At 54.8% G+C, this 14,093-nt stretch overlaps 1 protein-coding gene across 1 annotated transcript in view; it reads left to right on the forward strand.

The window, feature by feature from the left end:
- Positions 1-14,093, forward strand: part of LOC120374980 (lanosterol synthase-like) — a 32,358-nt gene that overhangs the window by 11,517 nt on the left and 6,748 nt on the right. Inside the window, exons 12-20 of the mRNA XM_039495460.1 lie at positions 1,039-1,095; positions 2,304-2,375; positions 4,691-4,741; positions 5,788-5,937; positions 11,527-11,623; positions 11,916-12,021; positions 12,640-12,705; positions 13,206-13,286; positions 13,823-13,993. Of these exons, the coding sequence (XP_039351394.1) occupies positions 1,039-1,095; positions 2,304-2,375; positions 4,691-4,741; positions 5,788-5,937; positions 11,527-11,623; positions 11,916-12,021; positions 12,640-12,705; positions 13,206-13,286; positions 13,823-13,993 (851 nt within the window). The remainder of the gene's footprint in view (positions 1-1,038; positions 1,096-2,303; positions 2,376-4,690; positions 4,742-5,787; positions 5,938-11,526; positions 11,624-11,915; positions 12,022-12,639; positions 12,706-13,205; positions 13,287-13,822; positions 13,994-14,093) is intronic.

The following is a 14,093-nucleotide window of genomic DNA, read 5'->3' on the forward strand; positions in this document are numbered from 1 at the left end:
TGCACTTCTGGGGGGTGCTCTGCACCCGCCATCCCGTGCCCAGCCCCTGCCACACACGCATTGCCCCTGGGATGGAGCCTAGGGGGGAGTCCCGTCCTGTCCTGTCTCAGCTGTGCGGTTCTGGCCCCCACGTTAGCGGGCAGCCCCTCTCCTACCTGCGCTGGGGGCTAGAACAGAGCACTAACGGCTGCTTGGCCCCTGCTGAGTGTCCAGCAAGGAAAGGGGCTGCGTGCTGCTCCCCCATGCCCTGGCCACACAGGCTGCTTCTCTGTCCCACTTCCTGCAGCTCAGTGTCTCCCAGACAAACGTGCCTCTCCCAGGACAGCGGTGCATCCCCCAGACACAGCTCTGCCACCTCCCTCCTCCCCCGCCCCACGGCTCCCCTTGCTGCCCAGCCAGCCATTCGCACTGCTGTCAGTTTGTGCAAAAACTGACTGTTCCTGGTGTCGTGGCCTGGCCCTGGCCGGCAGAGCACTCACAGACCCGCCATGCAGGCGGTCTCGTAGTGCAGTGCTCCACTGAGACCTTCTCCCAGCCATCAGCTCCTTGGGGCTTGAGTACCGCGGCTGCCCCACGGCCCAGCCCAGCAGGGCCCACATGCTGCTGCCCAAGCTCCCCATGTGTCTGGAGCCCCGTCAGCCCATCCCAGTCCCCTCCTCGCGCTCACCTCTGGATTCAGGATCCATGGTCAAACTGCCCTCGTTCTGAACCCCTCTGTGGGCTTGCAAGATAAGACCCTAAAATAGCTTTGGAGGGAAATTCGAACCAAAAAATCCCATAACCCTGCTCCTGCTGCCCGTTTCTGCCCCAGTGGGTTCCCTTAGGCTGCAGCCCTCCCTGTTCGTGGGGCCCATTGGTGCAGTGTGACGGTGCCTGTGCTGCGTGACTGCACCCAGCCGTGTGCCCTATAGCCTTCTCTGTCTGTGGGGCCCATTGGTCCAGCGTGATGGCACCTGCAGGCAGTGTGGCCCGTAGGGTGGGCGGGAAGCCTGGGGCAGATTGAAAAGCTGCTTCTCATTGCACACTCTTCTGTTCCAGGGCACCAACGGATCCCAGGTCTGGGACACAGCGTTTGCCGTCCAAGCCTTCCTGGAGGTAATGTTTGCTGTCGTGCCAGCCTGCTGGGCTGCCCCCCAGGGCCGTGGGTCTCAGACAGGCACCATCCTGCACTTTCCTCAGAGCCGTGGCTCTTGGGGGCCCGGCTCCTGCAGTGTACGCTCAACAGCAACACTAGAGAGAGGCTTCGACAGCCTCGGGTGTCAAGACTGGACAGAACTGTGACGATCGTCGAGTCTGACCCCCTGCATAGCACAGGCCAGAGAATGTCACCTTGAGCTCCCTGTGCTGAGCCGGTAACTGGTGGTGCAGCCAGAGCGCAGCGTTTAGAGAGAGACCTGCAGGCTTGCGATCCCAGCGAGCTCCGAACGCACGCTAAGGGCGCAGAACAGCTAGTGCCCTGTAGCATTGGGTGGACGCACCTGTGTACAAAGGCAGGTGTGTGCAGGTTTGCAGGCGGACTGGCCTTTGAACGCTGGGTGCGAGGTGTCATTGGAGCAAGGCTAGAATGTCACGGGGCTCTGCACGTGTCCCCTGTAGTAACACCCAGAGATGAGCAGCATTGTCACGCTGCTTGGGAACCTGCACTTGGGCAGCTGCAGGCGTGGAGCTGGCAGGAGCGTAGGGAAGAGCTGTTATAGCTGTTCCATAGGCATGTGCCATGCTGCCGGGGATGGTCCCCGAAAATACCGTCCTAACCCCCGTCAGGTGCAGGCACGTGGCCCCACGGCACTGGTGGGTAGGCGTTGAAATGCACATGGGCAGGGACCAAGGGCAGTTCCTGTTACCTCTTCCCCGCATGCGCTATGTTCTCTTTGGGGTACTGGTACGAAGATGGGCCATATCGCCCCTGCCGTGGTAAAACCCACCCAGAGCCCAGCGCTGCTCGGAGCCAGCAGCAATGTTGGAATACAGAGAGTGGGCTCTGAGCGAGCGATGGAGGTGTGTTGCTTGGCACAGCTCCAGCATCGGGCACTGCAATGCTGCTCTGCCAGTCGCTCAGAGCCTGAGAGTTCCTGTTCCTCCCCGATACCAGCCAGTGCGAGATGAGCCACCCCAGTGCAGATCTCTGGTGCCCCGGAGTCCCTGTCTGGCCAAAGTGCTGTGTTTGAGTCTTACCAGGGAGTGACCATGCCTGGCACAGATTCCAAGAGCTCTCTTCTAATTTGTTTCTCCCGAAGAGCTAAACTGATCACAGAGCTGAGCAGTGACGTTTCTTTATTTTGTATGTCTGCCTCCTTGTCTAGGCTGGTGCTCAGAATGACCCGGCATTCACTTCCTGTCTGAGGCAGGCCCATGAGTTCCTCAAAATCACCCAGGTGAGCCCTGAGTTGGGGTCACAGATGTGGGAAGCCAGCATTGACTTTGGTAAGACTGCAGTGTCCTGCGTAGCTTCTCGGCATCCAGCCATGCGGCTCATCCCCTTCGTGCGCTGTAGTCATAGGCACAGGAGCTAGGGGGATGGGGGTGCTGCAGCACCCCCAGGTTTCACTGTGAAACGTTTGCTGGTGCTGTTAGAAGGAAGCTAGCGTTATTTTGCAATTCTAGAGAATTCTGGAGATGTGCTGCACCACTGTGGTGTGAGCAGGAATTGCGCTTTTTCACATTGCATTTGAACACACAGGGTTTATAGTTTTGTTAGCTGGCTTTCAGCACCCAGCGCCTCTGGCCGTGGTAGGAGATACAGATGAAAGGGATTTGGTACCAGAACAGGGTAGGGAGAGAGGCCCAGAGTCTCAAAGATATTGAGGTGTCTAACTCCATTTGGGTCTGGGGGTCAGAGCCCAGGGGCATTTTAAAGCAGCGTGGCAGGGAGGTGAATGCTGTGGGTCCCACGGGCTAGCTCAGCTCAGGGGCTTTCGTTGTCTGTCAAATGCAGTAGTTTGCAGAGTCCTTTTTGTGCACCCTGTCAAATGTCTCTGGATCTGTAGGTTTCCTCCTTCTTACATTCCATGAGGCTTTTCTGTAGGGGCTGAGCCAGCTGGGTTCTCTCTACTTCCCCTGTTTCCAGAGCCCTGCCGCTGTCCCCCTGCAGCTCCGGTGAGGGTTCTCGCAGTGAGCTGTTCCCCACCCAGCTCTGGAGCCAGGGCTGCATGTGCTGCAGGGCGCGGCTGTCACGGAGTGTGGGGGAGACAAGGCCCTGCACCCCTGGCTTCCTGCAATTCACCATGACTCTCAGCCAGCCAGTAAAACAGAAGGTTTATTTAGACGATAGGAACACAGGACCCCCTTTAGTTAGGTCCATCTGGGGGCCCCAGGGAGGCCACAGCCTGTTGGTCAGGGAGCCCCTCTTTATTTCCCAGCCAGCTCCAAACTGAAACTCCCTTCAGCCATCTCCTTTCTGGCCTTCCCCCGTCTCCTCCCCCAGCCTGTGTGTCCTTTGTCCACTTTCCCGGGCAGAGGTGTTACCTGGCCTCCAACCCCCCTCCTGGGTTCTCATGTTACTTGCTCAGGAATCCTCCCTTCCCCAATGTAGGCAGTCCCTGCAAAACTCCCCTGGAGCCGTCCTAGGTTAGTACTCCCCACTCAGCAGTCAAATAACACATCAAGAACATTCCCACTTCATCACAGCGGCGCACTTGGCGTTGTGAAGTGGGATGTGCCTCACCTCTCCCTGCCCTGGGACACAGCTGGCACATGGGCCTGGCTGACCCTGAGATTCCCGTGACGTCCCTGCACTGGTGCCGTTTCGCGGTGCGCTCCACAGACGCTAGAGGCAATGGGAGCACACGTGTGAACCTCCACTGGTGTTCTCACCACCTCATCGTCCAGGCCTGTTCTGAGCAGGGCTGCCTGGCCCGGGGGTCGCACCCCAGCAGCCCTCTGCTCTCAGGCTGCCCTGTCGCAGGTGCTGGGGCCAGCGTGGCAGGGTAGTTTCATGGGAAGCTTGGTGCGGACCCAGCTGCAGGGCCCTCTCAGAGCTCTGGGGGGGGTGAAGCCCTGAAAACAAGTGGGTGCACAGGCCCTCTGCAGCCGGGCTGGGGGGAGAGCTCCAGGTTCCCTGTGCACTGACACAGCCACGCCAGGGCAGCACAGGCTTACTGCAAAAGGTCAGCTGTGGAAGTCCCTTCCGCTCATCCCCGCCCAGTGGTGGAGTCCAGGGCCAGCCTTGGTCCCAGCCTGATCCAGGGAGATGTGGCACAGACAAGCACCAGTCCCAGCCTGGCCTCTGGCGACCAGACTATGGCAGCGGAGACAGGAGTGCTCTGCGGGTACAGCTGGCCTTGATCCCGTGGCCATCACCATAGCCAGGGGCGGCTCCAGGCACCAGCGCAGCAAGCGTGTGCCTGGGGCGACAAGCCGCAGGGGGTGGCCTGCCAGTTGCTGTGAGGGCACCAGTCAGGCTGCCTTTGGCAGCATGCCTATGGGACGTCTGCCGGTCCCGCAGCTTTGGCGGCAATTCGGCGGCAGGTATGCTGAAGACACACGGAACTGGCAGACCTCCCGCAGGCATGCCACCGAAAGCCGCCTGACGGCCATGCTTGGGGCAACAAAATACATAGAGCCGTCCCTGACCATAGCTGTGGGACCCCTGCCCTTTGCAGTGCTCTGCTCTTGCAGTGGGGCCTCTGGGGCCTGCAGCCAGGCTGCTCCTGCTGTTCCTCCTCACTGGTGCCCCTCGTATCTCCTGCAGATTCCGGAGAACCCGCCTGACTACCAGAAATACTATCGCCAGATGAACAAGGTACAGCTGGCCACGTGCCTGGATTTCCCTGGGATGATTCTCCCCTGTTGTTCCATGTTTGTTCCTCACGTGTCTGTCTGCCCCTAGCTCTGGGCTGCTCGTGGGGCAGGGAACAAACCTTTTAGACTCAAAGTGGAGCTATCCCGTGATAGCGTCAGAGGGAGGCTCTGGCAGCAGAGCGACTCTCTGGTGTCCGGAGGAGTCTGCAGCCGTGACTGAGATCCCAGGTGCCGAGGGCTGACAGTTAGACAGGCTCAGCCTGCTTGGAAGAAGGGCACGAGCTGGCGTTTACCTGGCGGTGCCCGGGGCATGTGAAGCAGAACAGCAGGTGGCTTGGTGTCTGCATATGGAGGTGGGGCTTGGCCAATACACATCACATCGGCGGAGGAGGGGCTCTGTAAGCTGAGGCCAATGGCCGTGAGTCCGGGGCTGGCCATCAGACCAGTTGCCATGCAAGGAGATGTGGCACAATCCCACTAAGGCCTGTGTGTGGTGGGGCCGGGCAGTGTTGTTTTCTCCAGTACAGTATTTTCTGGTGCGGGAGGCAGCTTCACCTGGGTAATTGAGGGTCCCGTGTAACAGGCAAAGCGCAGCCAGACACAGCGTGAGCTCCTGACCCCAGGCTCCACCATGGCACTGCCATCCTGGGCTGCAGCCCCCGCTGTGCCAGCTCTGGGTCCCACCTGCCCCAGGGCCTCCCGTTGCGCCCAGCTGCTCAGTGAATGTGTCTGGACACCTGCCCACGGCATGGGCTGGATTTCACCCATCACTGGCACTTTGCTTGGGGCCCAGACTTAGGTTTGAAAGCTATGGCAGTAGCTCCTGGTGCCACCTTGCTGTTAAGGAGGGACTCCCCTGCCTCCCCAGCCGCCTGCTGGACTCGAAGTGGGGGATGGTTGCCAGCCTTCCCTCCCCATTTCGTGTGCTCAGGCGGAGCGGTAATGCGGGGTTGGGTGAGGGGGCTCCCCTGTCCCTTGGGCAGGGCAGAGCGTGGCGGGGGAGTTTCCCTCACTCTTGGGGCTGAGTGCTGGTGCCTGACTCCCCAGGGCGGATTCCCCTTCAGCACCCGTGACTGCGGCTGGATCGTGGCTGACTGCACTGCGGAGGGGCTGAAATCAGTGATGCTGCTACAGGAGAAGTGTCCCTTCATAGCAGAGCACGTCCCCACGGGGCGCCTCTTTGACGCTGTGAATGTGGTAAGAGGTGGCGGAGACTCGGTTGGGGGGAGAACGCCAGAGTCAGCGCCATGTATCTTGGAACAGCTTAAAACAAAATGGCTTCTGGGTGGGGGATGTTCTGCCTCTGTGGGCCTCCGGCGTCCAGTGACTGGGCTTACGGCCTGCTGGGTGTGAGCCTGGGATCACGTCTGGATGTGAGCCGGGCCCGTCTGGCATGAACCCCAGGAGGAGCCCAGGCAGGGCTGTTAGTGCAGCGCCTCTCGCTGCCAACGGGTGTCGCTCATGAGTCCCGAGAGGGGAGCAGCGCGTGCAGCCTGACCGGACGTGACCAGATTGCCCTGTGTGCGGGAGAGAGCTCAGAGCTGTTCTCAGTCCCTGGGACGGCGCGTGGAGGGACAGTGCAGAGCCTTTCCCCGGTGGGCAGTCTGCTCACAGCCCAGACACCCCGTGCAGGGAGCTCGTTCGCCCAGGTCTTGGGGAGCGGAAGCGAGTGTCCCGAGCTGGCTCCAGGGCCTTGGAGACCAGGCAGCTGTTCCGGGGGGAGGATAAAAGTGCCTCTGGCTCTGGCCAGCTCCTAGCAGTAGGGAAGGGGGGAAAAAGAGGGAAGAAATGAGGCCTCATTTGGCACAAAATTGAGATGTTGAGAATAAAATCAGGGAGCCAAAGGACATGAGAGAGAAAAATTATTGAATTGCCTGTGCAGCAATGCTCAGGGCCTGGGTAACTAACAAGAGGAATTGGAATTGCTCATAAATGTGATCTAGCTGTGGCATTACGGAAACCTGCTGGGACAAGTCCCACGATTGGAATGGTAAAGTCAATGGCCCTGACTTATTTAGCAAAGACCCAGTGGGCAAAAGGGGAGGGGAAGTGGCATCTACATCAAAAATGGCATCACCTGTTCTGAGTCACTGATAACTCCGAAGACAATGATCTCAGATGCTAATAGATCAGTGTTCTAATAGACCGAGCTACAGACCCCAAATCTCAGGAAGGTCCAGGATGTCTGGCCCCTTACGCACCAATCTGCAGTGTGTAGGGAAAAAAGCTGTGTGATGATGGGGGACTTCGGTCGCAGTGACACACGCTGGAGGGCTCATGCAGCCAGTAGAAAACCTCCTTGGGATTTCAAAATCTCATCGATGACAGGTTCCTAACTTAAAAGGTGCTGCCACCGAGACAAGAGAATTCTGTATTGGACCTCGTCTTGACAGATAAAGAGGAACTGATCACACAACGAAAAATTAATGGAAGCTTAGGACAAGTAATCATAACTCGATCACATGAGTAATGTGCAAACAATAAAATCCAGAGCAGAGGCATATATACTTGGTACTTTAAAAGGACCTGTCTCACAAAGCTAAACAACTGCAACCCAAATCAGCTGGGAGGAAGAATTTAATCAGAGAAAATGTAGATGACAACTGGTAATTGTTTAAGAACAAGTGGGTGCCCCAAAAGCTACAATCCCACAATCAAGGAAGAAGGCGGGAGTGGATAAAGAAAGACCTGGATTAGAGGGGAGGTGAAGGCACCTATAAAAATAAGAAAACAATATCTAACAAATGGCAGAAAAGGGAAGTTGAAATTGGAAGCTAAGAATTGTAGAAAATGGATGCGGGAAACAAAGGGGCACAAGAAGAACTCTGTGGCCTGCAGAGTTAAGGATAATGAGTTTAAGATATTAATGTAACCCTTCTGCCTGTCTGAGCTGGCAGCAACAAGGGCCGGGTTCAGTATCTAGGAGTTCTGTTTCAATAACGCAATGCAAAACCAGCTCAGGCCCCCACCCAGTGACCTGGGACAATTACATACCACCCCCCCGGGCGCCTCTAGGAGGCAATACTTCCCCTCTCGCAAGCACGGAGTCTGAGTGTAGCAAAATCCTTTTAATAAAAGAGGGAAACAATGTGGCATTATGTTGGGGAAACACCACAAACAGGATTCATAACACAAAGCATGAGCAAAAGACCCCCCAAATAAGTTTGGCACTATCCTTTTTCCTTCAGGGTCTTAAGTTCAACACCCCAAAAGTCCAGCACCCCCAAAGTCTCTGTCCCTGGTCAGTGCAGCCCCCGAGTTCAAAAGTTTATCTGCAGAGTTTTACACCCCCCCCCCCAGCCTTGGTGGAAATGGAGGGGGAAGGGGTGCACAGGGTGTTAAGGGGCACCTTATGTGGTCCAAGGCCGACTACCCCACCTCTCTGTGGGGTTCTGCTGCAGCCTCCACTACAAGCCCCTCCACTCCACCAGCCGTCCCATGATCCGCTCCAGTGTCCCACGAACTGCTCCACTCAGCTCCGCTTCACTCCACCTGCTGTCCCATGGGCCATTCCAATCATCCCACAAACTGCTCTGCCAGCCACTTAGCAATATATCTTCAGGCTCCCCCACTAGTTAACACAGCACTCAGTGATCACAGCTCTTAGTAATTTTAGCTCTTTAGTGATTTCAGCTTGTAGAAGGGGAGCCCCACCACTGGTGCATCATTAGCCTAATGTGAATTCAGCACGGCAGTCTGTAACTAGACTATTAATAAAATTAAAATCAGCTCTGTTGTTCAACCATGGTGGTGCAGCAACTGGTATTTCAGGTTCTCAAAAGGGGCCCATACTATCAGATACAAATTTGATTACCACCCCCTAGTTTCTCCCTTTCTCAATTCACTGCATTTTGGAACCCATGGCCCTTGTCTAGCGAGTGCTTCGTAGTTGATGGTGAGTCACCCTGTCATAAAACAGTTCCACTGGCCTTGATTCACATAATCAGGGTAACAACACTTTATTCTTCCTGCCGCAATAACAGAGAAACTAGAGATCCCACAGCAGCCAAAGTGACCATTTGGGCAGCTGTGGGCTCATGCTAGGCAGGGTGGGTGTGCCTATGCAAACAAGACCAGCCCCTGAAGTTCTTTTCCACAACTCACCACAATTCACCACCAGATGTCAGGGTAGAGCTCATCCTGACTCTGCTTACATTAAGAACAAAAGAATCCTGAAACTGGTGTTGGTCCATTACTAGATGAAAATGATAAAATTATCAGTAATAATGCAAAACAAAGCGGAAGTGTTCAATAAATATTTTTTATCTGTATTTGGGGGAAAAGACAGATGGTGTAGTCATATCATATGCTGATGATCTTTACATTCCACTAGTATCTCTGGAGGGTGTTAAACAGCAGCAACTAAAGTTAGACATTTAAAAATCAGCAGGTCCAGATAACTTGAATCCAAGAGTTTTAAAAGAGCTGGCTGAGAAGCTCACTGGACTGTAAATGTTGATTATTTCCATAAGCCTTGGAACATTGAGGACGTTCCAGAAGACTGAAAGAAAACTAATGTTGTGCCAGTATTTGAAACGGGTAAATAAAATGTTCAAGGCCGGACAGTCTGACATCAAATCCCTGGCAAGATAATGGAGCGGCCAAGGAACTCCATTAATAAAAACTTAAAGGAGGGTAATGTAATTAATGCCAGTCACCATTGAGATTAAAATTAGAATAATCAAAAAATTATTTATGGAAAATAATAAATTTTTGTCCAGTTTGGTTGATAAAGGTAATAGTGTTGATATAAGACTTAGACTTTTGTAAGATGTTTAACATGGTACCACACAAAATTTGGTGAAAAAACTAGGGTGATACAAAATTAACCTGGCAAACATTAAATGGATTAAAAGCTGGCTAACTGATGGGTTTCCAAATGTAATGTAAAGAGGGGATCGGCACCAAGTGGTGTGTTTCTAGAGGTGTGTCGCAGGGATCAGTTTCCTGGGCCTTGCTGTTTATTATTTGTATTAGGGCTGTCAGTTAACTGTGATTGATCCACGCGATTAACTAAAAAAAATTAATTGTGATTTAAAAAAAATTGCAGTTTTAATCTCATACAAGTACTGTACTGCAGTCTCTTTATCATGAAGGTGCAACTTACAAATGTAGATTTTTTTTGTTACAAAGCTGTTTTGATTTTGAGAGCAATGTAAAACTTTAGAGCCTACTAGTCCACTCAGTCCTACTTCTTGTTCAGCCAAGAGAAACAAGTTTGTTTACATTTTTGGGCGATAATGCTGCCTGCTTCTTATTTTACAATGTCACCTGAACGTGAGAACAGGCATTCGCATGGCACTTTTCTAGCTGGCATTGCAAGGTAATTACACGCCAGATACGCTTCATGCTTCGACCACCATTCCAGAGGACATTCTTCCACGCTGATGATGCTCATTAAAAAAAATGTGTTAAATAATTTGTGACTGAACACTTTGGGGGAGAATTCTATGTCTCCTGCTCTGTGTTTTACCTGCATTCTGCCCTATATTTCATGTTATGGCAGTCTTGGATGACAACCCAGCACATGTTCATTTTAAGAACACTTTCACTGCAGATTTCACAAAACGCAAAGAAGGTACCAGGGTGAGATTTCTAAAGATAGCTACAGCACTTGACCCAAGGTTTAAGAATCTAAAGTGCCTTCCAAAATCTTAGAGGGACGAGGTGTGGCGCATGCTTTCAGAAGTCTTAAAAGAGCAACACTCTTATGTGGAAACTACAGAACCCAACCCACCAAAAAATAAATCAACCTTCTGCTGGTGGCGTCTGACTCAGATTATGAAAATGAACATGCGTCGGTCCGCTCTGCTTTGGATTGTTATTGAACAGAACCCATCATCAGCATGGAAGCATGTCCTCTGGAATGGTGGTTGAAGCATGAAGGGACATATGAATCTTTAGTGCATCTGGCATGTAAATATCTTGCAATGCCGGCTACAAAACTGCCATGCAAACACTTGTTCTCACTTTCAGGTGACATGGTAAACAAGAAGCGGACAGCGTTATCTCCTGCAAATTGTAACCAAACTTGTTTGTCTCAGCGATTGGCTGAACAAGAAATAGGACTGAGTCGACTTGTAGGCTCTAAAGTTTTACATTTTTATTTTTGAAAGCAGTTTTTTTGTACATAATTCTACATTTGTAAGCTCAACATTCATGAGAAAGAGATGAATTGAAAAATACTATTTCTTTTGTTTTTTACAGTGCAAATATTTGTAATAAAAAATTAATATAAAGTGAGCACTATACACTTTGTATTCTGTGTTGTAACTGAAATCAATATATTTGAAAATGTAGAAGACATCAAAATATTTAAATAAATGGTATTCTATTGTTTAACAGCGCAATTAATCATACAGTTAAACACGATAAACTTTTTTAATCGCACGATTATTTAATAATGGACTGTTCAGTCTAGCACAGAAAGGGCTAACATGATCCAATGGCTGGAAGATGAAGCCAGACAAATTGAGACTGGAAAGAGAGAGGGTATTTAACATTTGGAACAACTCCTCAAAGGTCGTGGTGGATTCGCCATCACTGGCCATTTTTAAATCAAGATTGGCTGTTTTTTAGAAGAACTGCTGTTGTTGGAAAAGAGTTACTTTGGGGCAGGTCTCTGGCCTGTGCTCTGCAGGTCAGGCCAGCCCTTCCGGCCTTGGGATCTAGGGTTCTGGCGAGGGATTGTGAGGTGGGTAGGGGGTGGTGGTGGTGGTGATTTGTAGCAGGGGGTGAACGAGGCTGATTTGGATTGTCAATCTCTTCCCTTCCATGTCCGGACAGTTGCTGAGCATGAGGAATCCTGATGGAGGCTTTGCGACGTACGAAACCAAGCGGGGGGGCCGGCTGCTGGAGCTCCTGAACCCCTCGGAGGTGTTTGGTAAGGGCAGGCATGCTGGGCCTCTCTCCAGCTATTGTCACTTGCACCGCGAGGGGAGGCAGGGCCAGGTCTGCTGGGCGTGGTGCCCATGGCAGGCCCGGGGGGGGGTGTCTTGGTGCAGTCACACGGCCAGTGCCCCTCCCCAGAGACAGCAGCTCTGCACAGCTCCTGGGATGGGAGTGCACCAGGGAAGTAGGGCCCCTGCCAGCACCTGGCATTGTCCTCGAGCTGCCTGCTGGCCATGAGTCCCTGTGTGATGGGGATGCTCACTGCTGCTTCTCCTGTCGGGCAGGTGACATCATGATAGACTACTGCTACGTGGAGTGCACGTCGGCCGTCGTGCAGGCACTGAAGCACTTCCACGAGGCCTTCCCCGAGCACCGGGCCCGGGAGGTCAGGTAAGGGAGGGGGAGCGCCGAACCGTCAGTCCAGAGCTTGCGCCCTGGGGAGGTCAGTAAGTGGGGCCTGCGGAGATGAACCTGGCGCAGGCCCCGCCTGTACGCTCTGACCTGCAGGGCAGACCCTGCCGCCCACACAGCTCCGGGAACGAACCCGGTAACCGAACATGGCAGCTCCTGTGCCAGCGGGTGCCGCTGGTTGGGTGCACGCCCCTGGGGCAGCGCTGCCCTGGTGCAGTGGGGGGCACCCTCCTTTCCTAGCTACCCTTTCAGAAGAGCCCACCTGAGTACATCCGCTTCCTGTGTGAGGCCAAAGGGCCATCCGGCCTCAAGCAGGGCACTGGGGGCACAGACCAGGCTGTGTTTCACCCGCAGACCAGCTGGGAGGCCACCGGCAAACGTCCTGTCTCCATCTGAGCCCCAGGGGCCATGGTTAGGCAGCTGCACAGGGGCTGTGGAAGCTCAGTCCATCTTGCAGCTTACGGCCCTCGAGTGACTCTTTTAATAGGGGCTGGGCCCCCACTTCTCCGAGGGGATTTGAGCTCCCAAGGAGCCCTGGGTCGGGCTGGCAGGAGGATGGATGCTGCACACTAAGGAACCCCCTCTCCTCTTGTCTAGAGAGACGCTGCGCAAGGGCCTGGAGTACTGCCGCAGGGTGCAGAGAGCTGACGGCTCATGGGAAGGGTGAGTGGCCACGTGCATCGCTGGTGCAGCAAACTCCACGCTGCTCGGGGCAGGAGGAGTCTGGGGTGAGGAGAGAGGTGCTGGTACCTGCACTGTTGGGCAACCCTCTCTCCCCTTTACCTCCAGGTGTGCCAGTGTCCGGGGAGCGGGCGTGGGGGGCTGGCTCAGGGAGCCCACAGCAGTCCAGCCTGTTACAGTCGTGTCTAGGGCCCCCTGCAGACCAGAGCCTGTGGCGCTGGGCACTGACAGTGAGTGACTAACCCCCTTAGCTTGCGGACTAGAGACGAGCCAGACACGCAGCGACGGGGGATGGGATGCGACTCCTGGCTCGTGTGTGTGCGACAGCTCCAGTAAAGGCTCAGCGTAGCCCTGGTCTGCGGCGGGGAGGGTCTGTACTTGGAGGCGGGGACTTCCCATGCCCGTCTGTGGAGCGGGGGCCGGTGGTGTTAGACCCGCAGAGCGTTCTGCACTGCCTGACGCTGGCTCTCTCCTCTCGTCAGGAGCTGGGGCGTGTGCTTTACCTACGGCACCTGGTTCGGACTGGAGGCCTTCGCCTGTCTGGAGCACACCTACCAGAACGGGTGAGTGTGGGAATCCGGCGTGCGGCTCCCTGGCTGCCCACGGCCTGCAGGGCATGGCCTGGAGTGGCTGGCGCCATCCCTGGAGCACGGGAGGTGCCGCATCACTCTGCTGGGGGAGGAGCTTGTTCAAACCCAGAGCAGCCTTCCCCGCCGGGCATTAGGTCGGGCTCCTTTGTCCTGTGCTGTACCCTCCGGTCCCCCGCTGACTGAGAGTCACAGCCCCTTGGGGCCCTGTCCCCAGCCGTGGTCCCCTGGCTCCAGCTGGCTGGCTGCACGCAGCTGGGGGCTCTGGTGTGCAGAGCCAGGTTGTGCACTCACCAGAGGAAGCTGGCCTGGCCCTAGGCTGCTGCTCCCACCCCCGGGGCCAGGTCTCATCTCGGAGCCCCCGGCTCCTGCTAGAGCCTCCCTGCCCCAGCTTCACACTGTCTGCTGCCCCCACCTGCTCCACCAGCCCCTTCCCCCAAAGCCCTGTGAGGCTGCCCTGGCTTAGTCCCTTTGCCCCCAGTGACTCCCACTGCTCTGCCTCGTCCCTTCAGAGCCGCATGCAGGGAGGTGGCCCAGGCCTGCCGGTTCCTGGTCTCCAAGCAGATGGAGGATGGTGGCTGGGGAGAGGACTTTGAGTCCTGTGAGCAGCGCAGATACGTGCAGAGCTCCACCTCCCAGATCCACAACACCTGCTGGGCCCTGCTGGGGCTCATGGCCGTCAGGTAGGAGAACAGATGCCGCTTCTCACCGCAGAACATCGTCTTCTTCACCTGTATTCAGAGCCCTGCCAAGGACCTCGGCACCGGGGCGCTGGTGTGGAAG

Source organism: Mauremys reevesii, linkage group 11 (assembly GCF_016161935.1).
Source record: "Mauremys reevesii isolate NIE-2019 linkage group 11, ASM1616193v1, whole genome shotgun sequence".
NCBI classification, from domain to species: Eukaryota; Metazoa; Chordata; order Testudines; family Geoemydidae; genus Mauremys; species Mauremys reevesii.